At 41.0% G+C, this 13,704-nt stretch overlaps 2 protein-coding genes across 5 annotated transcripts; one reads left to right on the top strand and one right to left on the bottom strand.

Moving 5' to 3' along the window:
- Window positions 1–320: 320 nt before the first annotated feature.
- On the bottom strand, window positions 321–12,402 carry trim25l (tripartite motif containing 25, like). 4 transcript variants are annotated; one of them, XM_085264667.1, is made up of 17 exons: window positions 12,253–12,402; window positions 8,350–8,953; window positions 7,857–7,952; window positions 7,495–7,728; window positions 6,925–7,084; window positions 6,812–6,844; window positions 6,657–6,692; window positions 6,520–6,564; window positions 6,347–6,400; window positions 6,218–6,265; window positions 6,048–6,110; window positions 4,398–4,622; window positions 4,148–4,261; window positions 3,208–3,243; window positions 3,016–3,084; window positions 2,821–2,886; window positions 321–2,062 (listed from the first exon to the last, which is right to left on the bottom strand). In XM_085264667.1, exons 2-17 carry the CDS (start codon window positions 8,947–8,949, stop codon window positions 1,503–1,505), a joined length of 2,439 nt encoding a protein of 812 aa, XP_085120793.1. In that variant the 5' UTR covers window positions 8,950–8,953; window positions 12,253–12,402; the 3' UTR covers window positions 321–1,502. The 4 variants fall into 4 exon arrangements, with proteins under 4 accessions (XP_085120793.1, XP_085120792.1, XP_085120790.1 ...); XM_085264666.1 differs by lacking the exon at window positions 12,253–12,402 and adding an exon at window positions 12,095–12,224; XM_085264664.1 differs by lacking the exon at window positions 12,253–12,402 and adding an exon at window positions 10,345–10,960.
- On the top strand, window positions 11,979–13,608 carry nudt15 (nudix (nucleoside diphosphate linked moiety X)-type motif 15). Its single transcript, XM_085264670.1, has 3 exons — window positions 11,979–12,281; window positions 13,048–13,241; window positions 13,346–13,608. Exons 1-3 carry the CDS (start codon window positions 12,133–12,135, stop codon window positions 13,453–13,455), a joined length of 453 nt encoding a protein of 150 aa, XP_085120796.1. The 5' UTR covers window positions 11,979–12,132; the 3' UTR covers window positions 13,456–13,608.
- Window positions 13,609–13,704: the final 96 nt, after the last annotated feature.

The following is a 13,704-nucleotide window of genomic DNA, read 5'->3' as shown; positions in this document are numbered from 1 at the left end:
TTCAGTGGATTCCATAGACTGTACATAAAAGATAGTTGGGTTAATGACCGTATTTGGAAGAGAGACTAAAGTGCTAAGCTAATGCTAACTTGCTTAGTTAACACCTCACCATCTGACACAACTGGCAGATGGTGAGGTGAGGGAGACGGGCTGTGGAAGGGAGCCAGAGTAATAATACATATTGAGTAAATGCAGAGCTAAATGAGGATTCATGGTGACCTTATCCAGTGCCAACTTTATGCTTTATTAAAACAAAGTTTTTAAAAAGTCTTATAAGTAAAGAAAGCATCTGTCTCCCAAATCCAAACTGGGAGCTGGCTACACAGAAGAAAGGCCTGAAAGCTGAAGGCTCTGCCGCTCATCCTAGTTTTAAATACTCTGCAAAGTTAGCTAGCCGTCTGAGAACAAAGTGCTGATATGGTAGAACAAGGTTTTTAATATAAGATGGGACCTGATTATACAAGACAAGACTATGTGAGGAGAAGGATTTAAAATTTGATTGTGGATAAACAGGAAGCCAATGAAGAAAAGCCAATATGGGATAAATATGGCACCTGATTCTCTTTCACCTGTAATTCAAAGCAACCACGTCCCTAACTCCAAGCCTTAGTAGTTCCCAAATGGAAGAGTTATATTTAAAAAACAAACAATCAAATTGGGACATTTTAACATGAATGTACATGTGGACTGACTTACTTTTGAAACCAGTCTTAAGTGGCCATTAGAAGAACTGCAATAGTAGTAACCAACATGCCTTATAAAACAAACAAACAAACAAACAACCCAAAACACAAAAGGTCATACACCAGGAGGAGATGGCTGACTACATTAGATAAACGACTTTTTGCATGCTTGAAGTGCAGTTGGTACTTTGTTAACAGGCAGCACCGTGTCCTGTGCCAGATATCCACATATGCACATATCAGTGGCATTTGTTCATCACACTTCAGTCAAGCATTATTATTACTTTCTTTATTAGGCACAACATCGAAATACCATCTTTTAAAAAATATTTTAGCCCTTATACACTTTGCTGATGCTTTTTACATTCTGATAATGACATTTACTCATTTGATATCTCAGTCATAACCACCACCTGCACCCACCTGGTTACCCAAACATCTTGATCCCCCCAAAAAACAAAACAAAACTAAATACAAAAGTGGAATAAATAAAGTTAAAGATTATTTTCTCTTTCTATAGAAGACATGGCATCAGCACCATGATAACTATGCAGTCTGATATTGTGACAGCCTCAACCCAAAATCTGTGGCATTGAAATCTCCTGTTTGCTAAAAACAGTGCACTCTTTGTTTTTTGTGAATAGTAGAAGCTAACTAAGTGCATTTAAGCTATGTACACATATACACACATACATATATTTATAGATGACTTTGCAAATAATTTCAGTCAGTGTGTCATTCTAACAATCAGCAGGAACACTTGTGTTTTTCCTGTGTTCAGCTCTGAAGTCAGTCAGTGAATTACCAACTCTCTGGTCTTCACAGGGGGCAGATCTTGATGCTCTCAGAACTTGAACTGAAGTCTAGCCCAACCCCGATTCCGCTCCCCACCCAGAAGGTGGCATAAAGCGGCTGCGTAAAGTTGGCTCGGAAGGTGTGGAGGTGGGTCATGCTCTCTGCGACGCTGTAGAACGACAGCGTTCCCGCGGACAGGTCCAGGTAAATGCCCACACGGGGGCAGTACACGACCGGAATGTCCGTCTTCTGATTGTCATGCATGGCTGTGCAGCAGGTGTCCGACAGCTCCAGGGTCCAGGACTGGGCATTGTATCCGAGGCCTGACCTGGCGTCCGAGCCCTTCCTGGCCATCGCCCCGTAAGCTATGCCGGTTGAGGAGCCCCGGCCTCTCCACTCCACCTCCCAGTAGCAGCGTTGGGCATACAGCGGACTGTCACACATCACCTGGGTCCAGCCATCAAAACGCTGGGGGCTGTCGGGGTAAAGCTGGGCTGTCCCCTGCAGGGCGGCTTTAGTGTTGTTCTCAGAGAGCGTCAGCTGCCTGTGGGCCGTGTTGGAGTCGAGGGTCAAGCTCACCGAGTCTAGGAAAGACATTTCAAGGACAAAATATTTTGACAACTTATCATGACATCACGGCCAATTCTGTACGTCAACATCTATGTTCTGATACACTACAGTGGAACAAGATGCCCTCCGAGAGCACAAACCTCCTCCAAGCTGGCTCACTCTCTGGGCAGTGTTAATTTTAAGGTAGCATGACAGATGTTTAATAAAATAATGGTAATGGATACTAAATAACTATACATGAATACCTTGAGTTTATTATATAATATGATACTACAGTATATTTCTCACTAACAGCACCCTGAGCAGCTCATTGTCTTTAAAAATGCTTCAATGTTGTGACTGATCACAAATTCACCTGGTAACATGCTCATTATATTAAAGGAAAAACATCACAGTCATTAGGAGTTCTTCATCTATGTGACTACAGTTCACTTATATACAAAACAAAAGATTTTTATATGAGAACAAAAATGTGTAACTGAGTTTTGGCCTTCAATGAATGCTCGAGAAATATGTTTTTGAAGGTTTCATTTAAGAATATTGTTTATCTGCTTGTTGTTGTCATTACTTTTTTCCCCCCCTCTTCTTGGAACATATGGTACTTTTAATGATATGAACCCAGGCCAGACCTATATATGAGCATCTGATCCTATATTATTTGTATGGTCTGTGTAGTATGTTGTGACTGAATGAATAAACTGACTGAATGGTTAAAAAGTGACAGTTTGTGGTCCCAGTTTGTGCTTAGATCTGTCATTTTGTACAGACTTACACTGCAGGAACTCCTCTCTAGTCCTCGGCTCCGGGGCTTGAATACTGTCAAGGCTGATTTCTCTCACTGTAAAAAAACAACAACAACAAAAAAAATTAAATGCATCTTTTTTTTTTTTACTGTACATCAAATAGTTTGATTTCCATTTATGTTTCTTCTCTCAATACCAAAATGACTAAAGCTTGAATGACTCACAGGCGGGGAAAGCCGGAGCGTGATTCATGGAGTCCGGAGTGGGCGTATCCAAAAAGAGACCGGGGTTAACTGACCAATGAGAAAACAGCATTAGTGACGTCACTGAAACGCATATTGCTTAACTTATTCAACCGGTTGAACAGTTGATGGGACAATACATTCATGTTATATATAGAAGGGCAATCTTCTTACTTTCTGTGGGAGTTTCAGACAGCTCAGCCATGCCCCCTGTTGAATGCAGAGACAGAGTGATTGCTTCTGTTAATGTCACTAATTGCTCTTGAGTGCTTCAGTCAGTAAACACTTCAACTAGAAGTCAAAGCTGTCTATTTAAATGTAAAACCATCTAATAACTTATAAATATCTAGCACTTAGCCAACTTCTCATTCATCATCATCATCATCATCTTGTTTCCCACAAAAGCAAAGGCAGAAAAATAACCATAAAACAGCAAGATTCTCCCCCCCCCCCCCTTATTACTGGTACTGAGTTTCGGATCTTTCAACATCAACTGATGTTTCAATGCTTTCACTGCTTACATGCTAAACGATATTCATGCCGTCATTCCAACTCCTCACACCTCGACTTCAAAACATTTCAGGCTTCCTCCTTTGAACAACACTTGCTCCAACTTTCAGTTTTTACACATCAGCTGACACTTCCACTCACTGTCCTGTAAAGTACACAGCGATCTGTAACTCCTTTTCTTCCTCTCATCCAGCTTGCTTTATTCTCTACACTTCAATGTCACTGCAACTAAACTATTTAAATGATCGACTTTTTCAGCACTTTTACTTCAGCTGATTCCCAGCTTCACTTGTTGCTTGCACTTTTTTCTAACTCAAACTGACACTTCAGCTTTATTCAGCACTGACATTTATGTCTTCCTTCATTTTCATGATCAACACCAAAACCTATCAAAGCCTAAACTGAAACGAAGCGTCATTTAAACTGACACTTGAACTACTTTTACTTTAATTTGAACCTCTTTTATAAAAAGTGAACTTTTTAATGTAACCATGTTAACCACTTTTTCATCTTTTCTTCAGAAACACCCCATCTACTAGTCACTTAATGGTTTGGTTACTGAGATTGCAAAGAGAGTATGAGTGTTGTTGGAGTCAGGTCCTACATGGATTTCCTCCTGCGGACGGTGTGTTGCTGGCCTGTGCGGCTGGAGTAGCCTGGCTGGTGCCACGGCGATTGGAGCGGAAGATGCTGCTGATCGACGCCATTCGACTAAAATCTGAGAATACCAAGAATCAGATGTCAAATCCACGTCATAGTGTTTGTCAAAGCTGTATTAATATTATTATTAATTTTTGAAAACTTATTTTTCAGAAATGGAAATGGAAACAGAAATGGAAACAATCCAAACATACGTCCAGTAGATGCCCGTGCTGGAGCAGGAGCAGGCGTAGGAGCAGGAGTGAGGCTGGCTGGGACTGGAGTAGGAGTTGTGGCCTGGCTCTGGCTAGACCTACTCCAGAGTGACTGAGATTCTCTGCGGCTGGGGGTGGGGCTAGCTCTGGGGCTCAGTCTGTGGCTGATGCTGGACCCGATGCTGATGTTGGATCTGGTGCTGGCTCTGGGGTTAGGCTCCCTCACTTTTTGGAAGACACATGAAATAAAATTGAGTTTAATTTATCGAAGCCATACGAAAATTAAGTGTTTACATAAACTTTAAATCAAAATTTAAAGTGTCTATGGCAAATATAAGTGATTGGTGACAACATCAGTATGGTATCAGAACATCATCTGCTTTTATCGGTTATCTATGGTACTTCATGCACAACTGATTTAACGTCACTTCAAATATGTTCACAGTGGTCACAGAGTCCAGAGTTTACACTGAGATTTAATATTAGTCACTAGTGCTTCTTTGTTATAAAAAACGTCTCATCTTAGAATGTCACTTAAAGGTGACCATTATATCTTTCCCTGTTTTCTGTTTGTTACGATGGGGTATGGTCATATTAAACATGGACAAAGTTTCAAAGTTTTGTATGAGCAAAGAGACTATGAGAGCTGATATCGCTGACATGGCCATTTAAGGCCCCCAATTTAAAAAAGGGGATAGGAATGAAAGCTAAAATAGTGTCATTAGGCAGTGGATACAATGAATGTCAACACAAAGGACAAAAAAAGACTTTTAGGAATCTAAAAATCACGCAAATGATTATAGTTCAAGAATTAAAACTGACATTGAAAATGAAAAAAGAAAAGACTGAAGTAAAGGTACGTAGTGAGGCCTGAGTAATCAGACATCCTTAAATATAACTACTGTTATATATATTTCTTAAATGCAATTGAATACAAACTGTTTAAGTTCTGTTTGAGTTTCAACAATAGTTTTGTGTCTTTCAACAGCAGAAGGCCCACCTCACAATTACTAACGCGTTCATGGTGCAACATGAAATAGATTTACATGTGTTACAATGAGAATATCAACACACTGATGTTTAGCCGATGTACTCTGTTCACCAGATTTACACCAGGTTTACTGTATTAGCGTATGAATGTCTTCCTGTTAGCAACAAAGCAGCTACAAAGTCATACCTGACATCCAAATCACTGTGGATGAGGCTTAATGGAAATGGACTGGCATTTAGTATAATGCTTTTCCAGTCTAATAAGAAAGTGCTCCCTGTGTAATAAGTATGTATAATTGAGTGTCATCTGCATAGCTCTGTGTGTGGCAATCGCAATGCGTACACGCTATCTGCCTTTAGCATAGAACAGGTGCAGATGACGGTGTGCTGCTAGCAAGATTAAGCAGCAGAAGAACCACCACCCAGGACTGACCTGTAGACAGCCACTCTCTGCCTAAGTGAGAATACTGTTAGCCCAGTGACTCTAATAAAGAGAAACTGAGCCACAGAAAATGCAAATGTCGAGTAACTCAAGACAATGTGCCTTGACTAAAAATAAGGAAGAACTGTCATTTAAGCAGAAAAAACACCTTGCAGTAGGAAGTAAAAACCAGATTACTGTCATGAAGGGTGATGATATTAATGCCAGTGTCAACTCACATGCATCTCTGTCTTCTCTCCTCTGTTTGTCCTGCAGTCTGGGTGAGCTTGTGTTAGCTCTGTCTAAAAACCAAGGAAGAAACTGACTTTTGAAACAAACTTTTCTCTACTTTATCCCTGCTGTGAGCGAAATTTAATGCTTAAACAGCGGCACAAATACAAACTCTCACCCCGTGCTGTGTCTCTGCTCCTCACATCTTGAGTCCTGAGTCCTATACCTGAATAAAAAAAAGTGACAATGTCAGGGAAATCCTTTGTACGTTGTCAAATGAAGCTTAACAATCATCAGAGTACAGTACCAAGTCCTCGTTTGTCTGTACTTCGCCCTCCAATTGAGATAGTGGGTGTAGAAGCTGTAGAAAAAGAATGAAATTACAAATTATTTCAAATATTTAAACAAGATTGGACGACAAGATGTAAATATGCAGTCATGGTAGACAAAATGTGGTCAGAAAAAAAACACCAAACATACCCTGTGGACGGGCGTTTGTGTTGCGGGCACTGAGACCAGAAAACACTAGAGAAAAAGGAAAATCGGTATCTTTCTGCCAACATCATGCAAAATGTGAAAACGTTTATTTGGATTTAATAAGAAAATTCAAACCTTACATTTTAAAATCCCTCCTTTCTGTCCGCTTCGGTTGGCTAAGATTAGAAGAAGTTCAATTAAAAAAACAAACAAAAAAAACACACTAAACTTGAATGCATTAATAATTACGCTGGAAAAAAACAAAAACAAACTATAAACAATGCCTGGAACTTACAGTCTCCCAGAGCGAACAGTGTTGTGTCATTCACTTTAAAAGAACACAGATAATTACATTAAATGAGGTACAAAATAAGACAGAATAAGAACAAAAGGCCTCTTTGGACAGACCTTGTTTAGTGATCTTGCCCAGCTCCTGGTTGCATAGATCTTCCACTCGCTCCCTGAGACCCAGGATGGCATCTCGTACAGGCTCAAAGGAAGCCTCGTGATTGACTTTCACAGCTGGCAGATCCCCAGACTCAAGAGGACTGCACATAGACTCGTACGTCTGAGGAAACATGGCAGTTAGTTAAAAAACACAACAAAAATTATTTAATCAGGATATCAGGAGTCTTGAGATTCAGAAAAAAATGACTGTATATCCTGCTCTGTGGTCTTGCTCTTTTCCACCTGCCTCAAACTCTCCATTTAACATCCTTCAAAATATCCACTGTCACCTTTGAACCTTAACCATGTCGCTTTAATTTTGTCTCCAAAATGCTCAATGTGATGTCACTCCCAACAAAAACCTTAGCGTTTCCACAGTGCCATTGTCTCCAAAGGTTTCATTACCATCTAGTAAACTTTCCCTAACACTCTTGCTGTTATCCTTCTGTCATAAGACGTGTAAAGAATAAGCAATCACTGCTGTGTCCATGATCAATATTTCCACTCAGTGAGCTTCACAGTCCGGCCTACCTGCAGATAGTAGATGTTGTCTTCGCAGCTTGCCAGGTCCTTCATCTCAGTGTCCCTTTTCTTCAGCTCCTTGATCTCAGCCTCCAGACTATCTGTAACTTCTTGTGCATGGCCCATCTTCTCCTGGTTGGCCTGATCCATCACCTCCTCCAGCAGCTCCTGAAGACGTTCCATGGAGCGCAGCAGCTCCGACAGCACCTGCTCCGCTTCATTGTGCACCACATCAGCAGAACGCTGCGCACACAAGGAAAACACAAAACTAATTAAGGCCCCTCAACCACCATCATATTATTTAAACCCTGCAGAAAACCTGTTTTCCATTTAAAAGGAAAAAAAAATAAAATTGTCTACCGCTGACCAACCTTCATCTGCTCCATCATCTTCTTCATGTCTTTCAGCTCCTGCTCTCTCTCTTTCAGCTTCTGTTGGTTCGCTGACTGCAGGTCGGACAGCAATTTCTGCAGAGACGCACGCCGTGACACGAGATCAGAGAAACAATCCCACAGACAAGGAAGCAGGTGTGTAGGTGGCACAGAAGACAACGTGAGAGGGTGGAGCATTATGAATGACTAGGCTAGGAATGTTGTTAGGAATGTCTTCAGCCTGGCTGCACCCGGCGTCACACACAAAAGGAAATAACTGACTTCTTTCAAATAAACCTTTTATACACAATAATGGACAGCACAGAGAAGGGCGGATATGCTTTATTTATAGAATATTGACTGTAAACTTCCATTTACAAAATTATGGAGATTTTTCCCAACACCCAAACCAGTCATTTTAATTTTACTTTAGATCACCCTGGTAACTGTCTGACTGGCCCCAGTCATTATGTAGCACCCATCCTCTGCTTACCTGCTTCTCCAGCCTTTCGACCTTGGTGGACACGCTCTCGTGGCCTTTGTGCTGGTTGCTGGTGCACAGCCAGCAGATGAACATCTTGCACTGTCGGCAGAAGAACTCCTGCAGGTATTTGTGCTGGGTGCAGATCTTTTCGGCCAGGTTGCCTGTCGGTGGGATGAGCTCATGCTGCTTTAGGGATTTCTTTGTCTGGTGAGGCTTCAGATGGGCCTCGCAGTAGGAGCTCATACACACCAGGCAGCTCTTGACTGCAGCTCGTTTTTCATTTTTGCACATGTCACATGGTACGACCGAGGAGGAAAGCTTCTCTTTGGCGAGTCGCATGGATTGACGCACTTCAGATTTGAGGGCTCCTTTGCGGAGCTGCTCCACAGCCTCTGCCAGCATGGTGTTCCTGGACAGGGAGGGCTTGGGGCAGAAGGTCTGACGGCACTGAGGGCAGCTGTAGATCCCTTTGGGGTCATCTTTAGTCCAGTAGTCCTTAATGCAGGCCATGCAGTAGCTGTGACCGCAAGGGATGGTGACAGGATCATTTGGCAGATCCAGACACACGGGGCAGTTAAACTGCTCCTCTGTCCACAGCTTTGCACTCATAATGCTGTTAATGAAAAAAAAAAAAAAAAAAAAAAGAGTCAAAATGGTTAGCAAGTCAGAGACTTTTAAACACGCAAAGAATCGAAGAACAAGCTCCAGAGATTCAGAAGGTAGTGTGAAGCCTGGGTTCACAGGAGGAAAGTGTCTGTCACTCTCAGGTGAGCTGGGCGGGACCAGAGCCACCAGGCAGGTCTAGCGGGGAGAACGGGTGTCGGTGGACAACTGTGGAATGCCAGGAAACCAAAGGTGTGAGTGGACAAATCCGCACATCACAAAGTATGGCACAGATATTCGGGCTCTTTATGAAAGTAAATATTACTACATGTAGTAGCAAAATCTACTTGAGTAGATTATTCCTTTATTATGAGGACAATTTAACATTATTAGATTGTAACGCTGAGGTATTAAACTCTAAGCAGCATATTACTCTTATTTAATTCTAGTCTTTTCAGTCTAGTAGTACATGACCTTGCGCTTAAGTCCCCCTATACGGCCACAAGATAAATGAGATTATTATTGGTATAGAAGAATTGAAAAATTCAGTCCTTGCTTTGTGGTAAACATTAGAATAGATGTGGTTACAATATAGAAAAAACTGACCTATCATCAGACAAATCAACAAAACCTCTGCCACAGAAATACAGAGAAATGCAGCAACTGTGTGATGCTATCATGTCAGCAGGGACCAAAATATCTGGAGGATTTCCAGAGTTGATGAGCCGTACCATGTATTACCAGACTTTCCAGCCCCTGGATGGATCTATGTCATGGTCTATTAAGGCAATTCTGAAGACAAATGGAGGGTCCAACCTGGTACTAGCAAGGTGCAACCAATAAAGTTGCCAGTGAGTGTACATACAGTTAGAATGTTAGATGTAGAAGTTTGTTTTAAAAGAAAATGAATTAAAACATCTTATAAAATGAACTACATCTATAAATAAAAACAAGACATTTAAATTTTGTTTCCAAGACATTCGTGTGTTGCTGAGATATCAACTGATGCTGAATTAAGGCCAGGGCTTTGCATTTCAACGGTGCTAGTCCTGTCTTCCCCGAGTCCACCTGAGACTCAACATTTTTACAGTGTTCACGTTGCTATCACTTATTCAAGTTATTTGTATTGCTAAATGTTTACAGGATATTTATTAAAAAAATAAATATAGAAATGTCAGAATAGCTGAAAGTTGTCTGGGGACAGAATATATTGTTTGTTAGTAAAACAGTGTGGTAAAAGTTTTCATTAACCAATGAGTAGCTTTGAACACAGAAAGTGTCTACAATGAGTTATGTTCAATTAATCCCTGCAAAATTCATGCTGACTGTTCAGTTTCAGTATTTTTTCCCCCATAGTTACCTCTGGGGTACGTCAGTGAGATGGATAGCTCTAATATTTACATCAGTGTTGGGGAACTCCAGGTCTCAAGGGCCGGTGTCCTGCAGGTTTTAGGTGTGTCCTTGATCCAACACATCTGATTTAAATGGCTAAATGACCTCCTCTTGAAGTTCTCCAGAGCCCTGGTAATGAACTAATCATCTGATTCAGGTGTGCTGACCCAGGATTATATCTAAAACCCACAGGACACCAGCCCTTGAGGCCTGGAGTTCCCCCACCCCTGATCTTAGGAAGCCCCGCCCACCTGCTGTTGAAATATTTTGTTTGTGAAAGGCAACACGTCAGTTTAGCTTTAAGGAAAGGTCAAGGGAGTAAAAAAAAAAAAAAGATACTTGTAGAAGTCTCAAAAACACATAAAATCTCTATGTATCAAAAATGATACAGGGGGTAACCCACTGAAGCACTGTGGCATGTTCAATTAAGACATCTGAGAAATACTGACAACCTAAAATAGTTTTGTAGGACTGTCCAAAATATATCAGCATCTTTCTGCAAGTTTCATGAGCAGCTATAGAACACATCTGATGGAGGGTGTTGCAATTAAACAATGAAAAATAGTCAACTTTCAGGTGTCTGTCCAAAAGACTGGGCACAGTTACTTTCCCAAAATGTCTCACTACCAGCATCAGCCTCCTTGAAAATAGGCACAAATAGTGCAAATCCAAATCCAGCTAATTTGTGTATTTTAACCAGCTTCCTTTCTGCCCATTATGCACTGTTTATTTTGGCCTCATTTATTTGGGAGGTTGCTCTGACTCCTTTTAATCTGCAGTTTCACAAAAGCTTTTACTGGATAATGACAGACTTCCTTTTGATCAGACAGTAAATGTGACACTACAAATAATACTCACCAACAAATTTTCACCGGGAACAGACTGGAAAGTAAAAAAAAAAAAAAAAAAACCCGACACGTTTGCACGGTCATCTTTGAATAAGACTTAACTTTGGGTGAGGAACATGTCAGCTAAAGCAGCAGTAGGCAGGAGAGAGGATGTGGTGGGTATCTTTGGGCAGTAAAAATTTTTTTTCTTTAATATAAATGTTTTGTGCTCAGAGTCTGATGACTTTTCACACCATGATTGATGTCTACATGCTGGAAAAACAGTGGTAATTACAACGCTAACACAGTGTGAGCCTGTACCATAATCGGAAAACCCATTAAATATATTTGTTTTCCTCTCCACATGAGGATTTAAACTGCTGTTGCACATATCCAACTATTATCTTCCTGACCTTTTCTCTGCATTGTGTTTGCCTTCAAATAACTGAACTATTTGTCAGTTGAAATCTTTTAAATAAATAAAGACTGCTGAACTGTAACTTTATCATGAATAAAGTAGTTTCTGAGCCCCTAATCTCCACTATTGTACACTTTTATACCTGAACTCAGGTCTTTTATTAGTGTAACTACAACCACTCACTAGATGGCAGTGCTGCACTCATGTTAAAGCAATAGCCTGTAAATAACCCGTTCCACTTGCCGAATGTTGACAAAAGTGAACAATGTGCGAGTCATTTCTATTTAACTAAATTAAAAAGAAGCGGATAAATAGAACTAATAATATAAGGTAGTATATCGGCTTATCGCTGTTGCTACCCAGATTGACGGAATAAAAACGACTTAACGCTAACTCAAGAACAGACACGGCTTGCTTTAAGCGAACACGGAAGTACAAGGTGGAGACGCTTCTTGTGTCATCCAAAGAGCTTCTCTACTGTGTAGCATAGCGGTGTTGCGTGATTTGAACTAACTTGTTTTCATTTCGGAGCCATTTTTCAGTTTCGTTCAGATGCCAAATAATGTCGTTAAACGTCCTGGAGTCGGGGTCGGGGTGCTGGTAACGGACTCTGCTCACCCAGGCTGTGTACTCTTGGGCAAACGGAAGAGTGCGGTGGGAAAAGGGACATACCAGCTCCCAGGAGGTCACCTGGAGTTCGGGTATACATTGACGTTGTAGACTCCATTCATAAATCTGACATAGTTTTCTTCTTCTTCTTTCTCTTTAATTAAAGTGGTTGGCGTGCGACAACCAGGTGTAGTTCCGTCCCCTAACCGGCTGAAATATGGGGACGAGAGGTCCCACACCATCTTTATCCCATTACCTGTGATATATGCTAATGGGGCATTCTTCTCTGCTTGATCAGCTCAGATTTGCCTTAAAACTTTATGGTGAAAAGTTTTGATCTATGTAATGATTGCTGCTAAATTTTTAGCTTCATTTATCAAATAGTTTTTACGTTATATTTAATTAAAAATGGTTTCTGGACCCATTTCCAATATGTTTTGTTGCACTTTAACGTCTGACGCAATGTTTGAGCATAAATGCGTCTACTGTCATACCAACCTTCTGCATATCCTCCTTCACAACAGCCACCAGTCATATTTGTGGTTTTCCTCTTTGCTTCCTGCCTGGGAGCACAATCTCTACCACTTCATCCAGCTTGCTCTGCAATTCCTCTCTCTTCCATATACATCCAAACTTTGGACAAAAACATTTTTTTGGCAAATTGGAAATTGTGAACAGATTACATTTTCTCAGTATAAAAATGAAAACAAAACAACTCAGGAGTGCTGCTAATTTTTTTTTTTTGCACTCCCATGCATGCAGACAATGGAGGCAGAAAGAGCTGAAATAGCCTTAGAAGCCCGTTAATGTACTTTAGCTAATGTTAAATAAGATGTTATTTTTTTATTTCATTCAAAGGGAGACTTGGGAGGAATGTGCCCACAGAGAGGTGCTGGAAGAAGCTGGGGTGGGTTTGGTGAACACCCACTTTGCATCAGTAGTTAACGCCATCAAGCTGGAGGAACAGTACCATTATGTTACCATATTCATGCAAGGAGAGTTGGACAGGCAGTCAGGAGAGCCACAAAACCTGGAACCAGACAAAAATGAAGGTATGTGAAGTGGGACTGCTGTTTTTCAGTGGGGGGAAAGCACCTCCACTAAGCACCCAGTGAGCAGCTGATGAAACAAAATGTGTTGCTTTCTCATTTTGCAGGCTGGACGTGGACACGCTGGGATGATTTTCCTCCAGAGCAGCAGCTCTTCATGCCACTGGCCCGCTTGAGGCAACAAGGCTTTCAACCATTCAGGAACAAAGACAGTTGACCCTGAAACTTCCAGTTATATTATGAAAAACTGTTAATCAGGAACAGGAACACTGTTTAAAAACTGCTGTTGTCTCACATGTCTTTTTTTTTTTTTTTTTTACATTACATACTGTATTTTCTGAAATAATGCAATAAATCTCAGTGACCCTGACCTCAAGGTCAGAGTGAAGTTTTGTGAAAATCTCGTGAATGCAATAACTTGAGAAAAAGGCAAGGCAGGATTTTGAAATTCATACCAGAGGTGCAG

Source organism: Mchenga conophoros, linkage group LG23, assembly GCF_057382185.1.
Source record: "Mchenga conophoros isolate Kocher_MC1m ecotype Shallow Benthic linkage group LG23, M_conophoros_male_GT1.1, whole genome shotgun sequence".
NCBI classification, from domain to species: domain Eukaryota; kingdom Metazoa; phylum Chordata; class Actinopteri; order Cichliformes; family Cichlidae; genus Mchenga; species Mchenga conophoros.
Note: the sequence above shows the minus strand (reverse complement) of the source record. Positions and strands in the feature narration are given on the sequence as shown.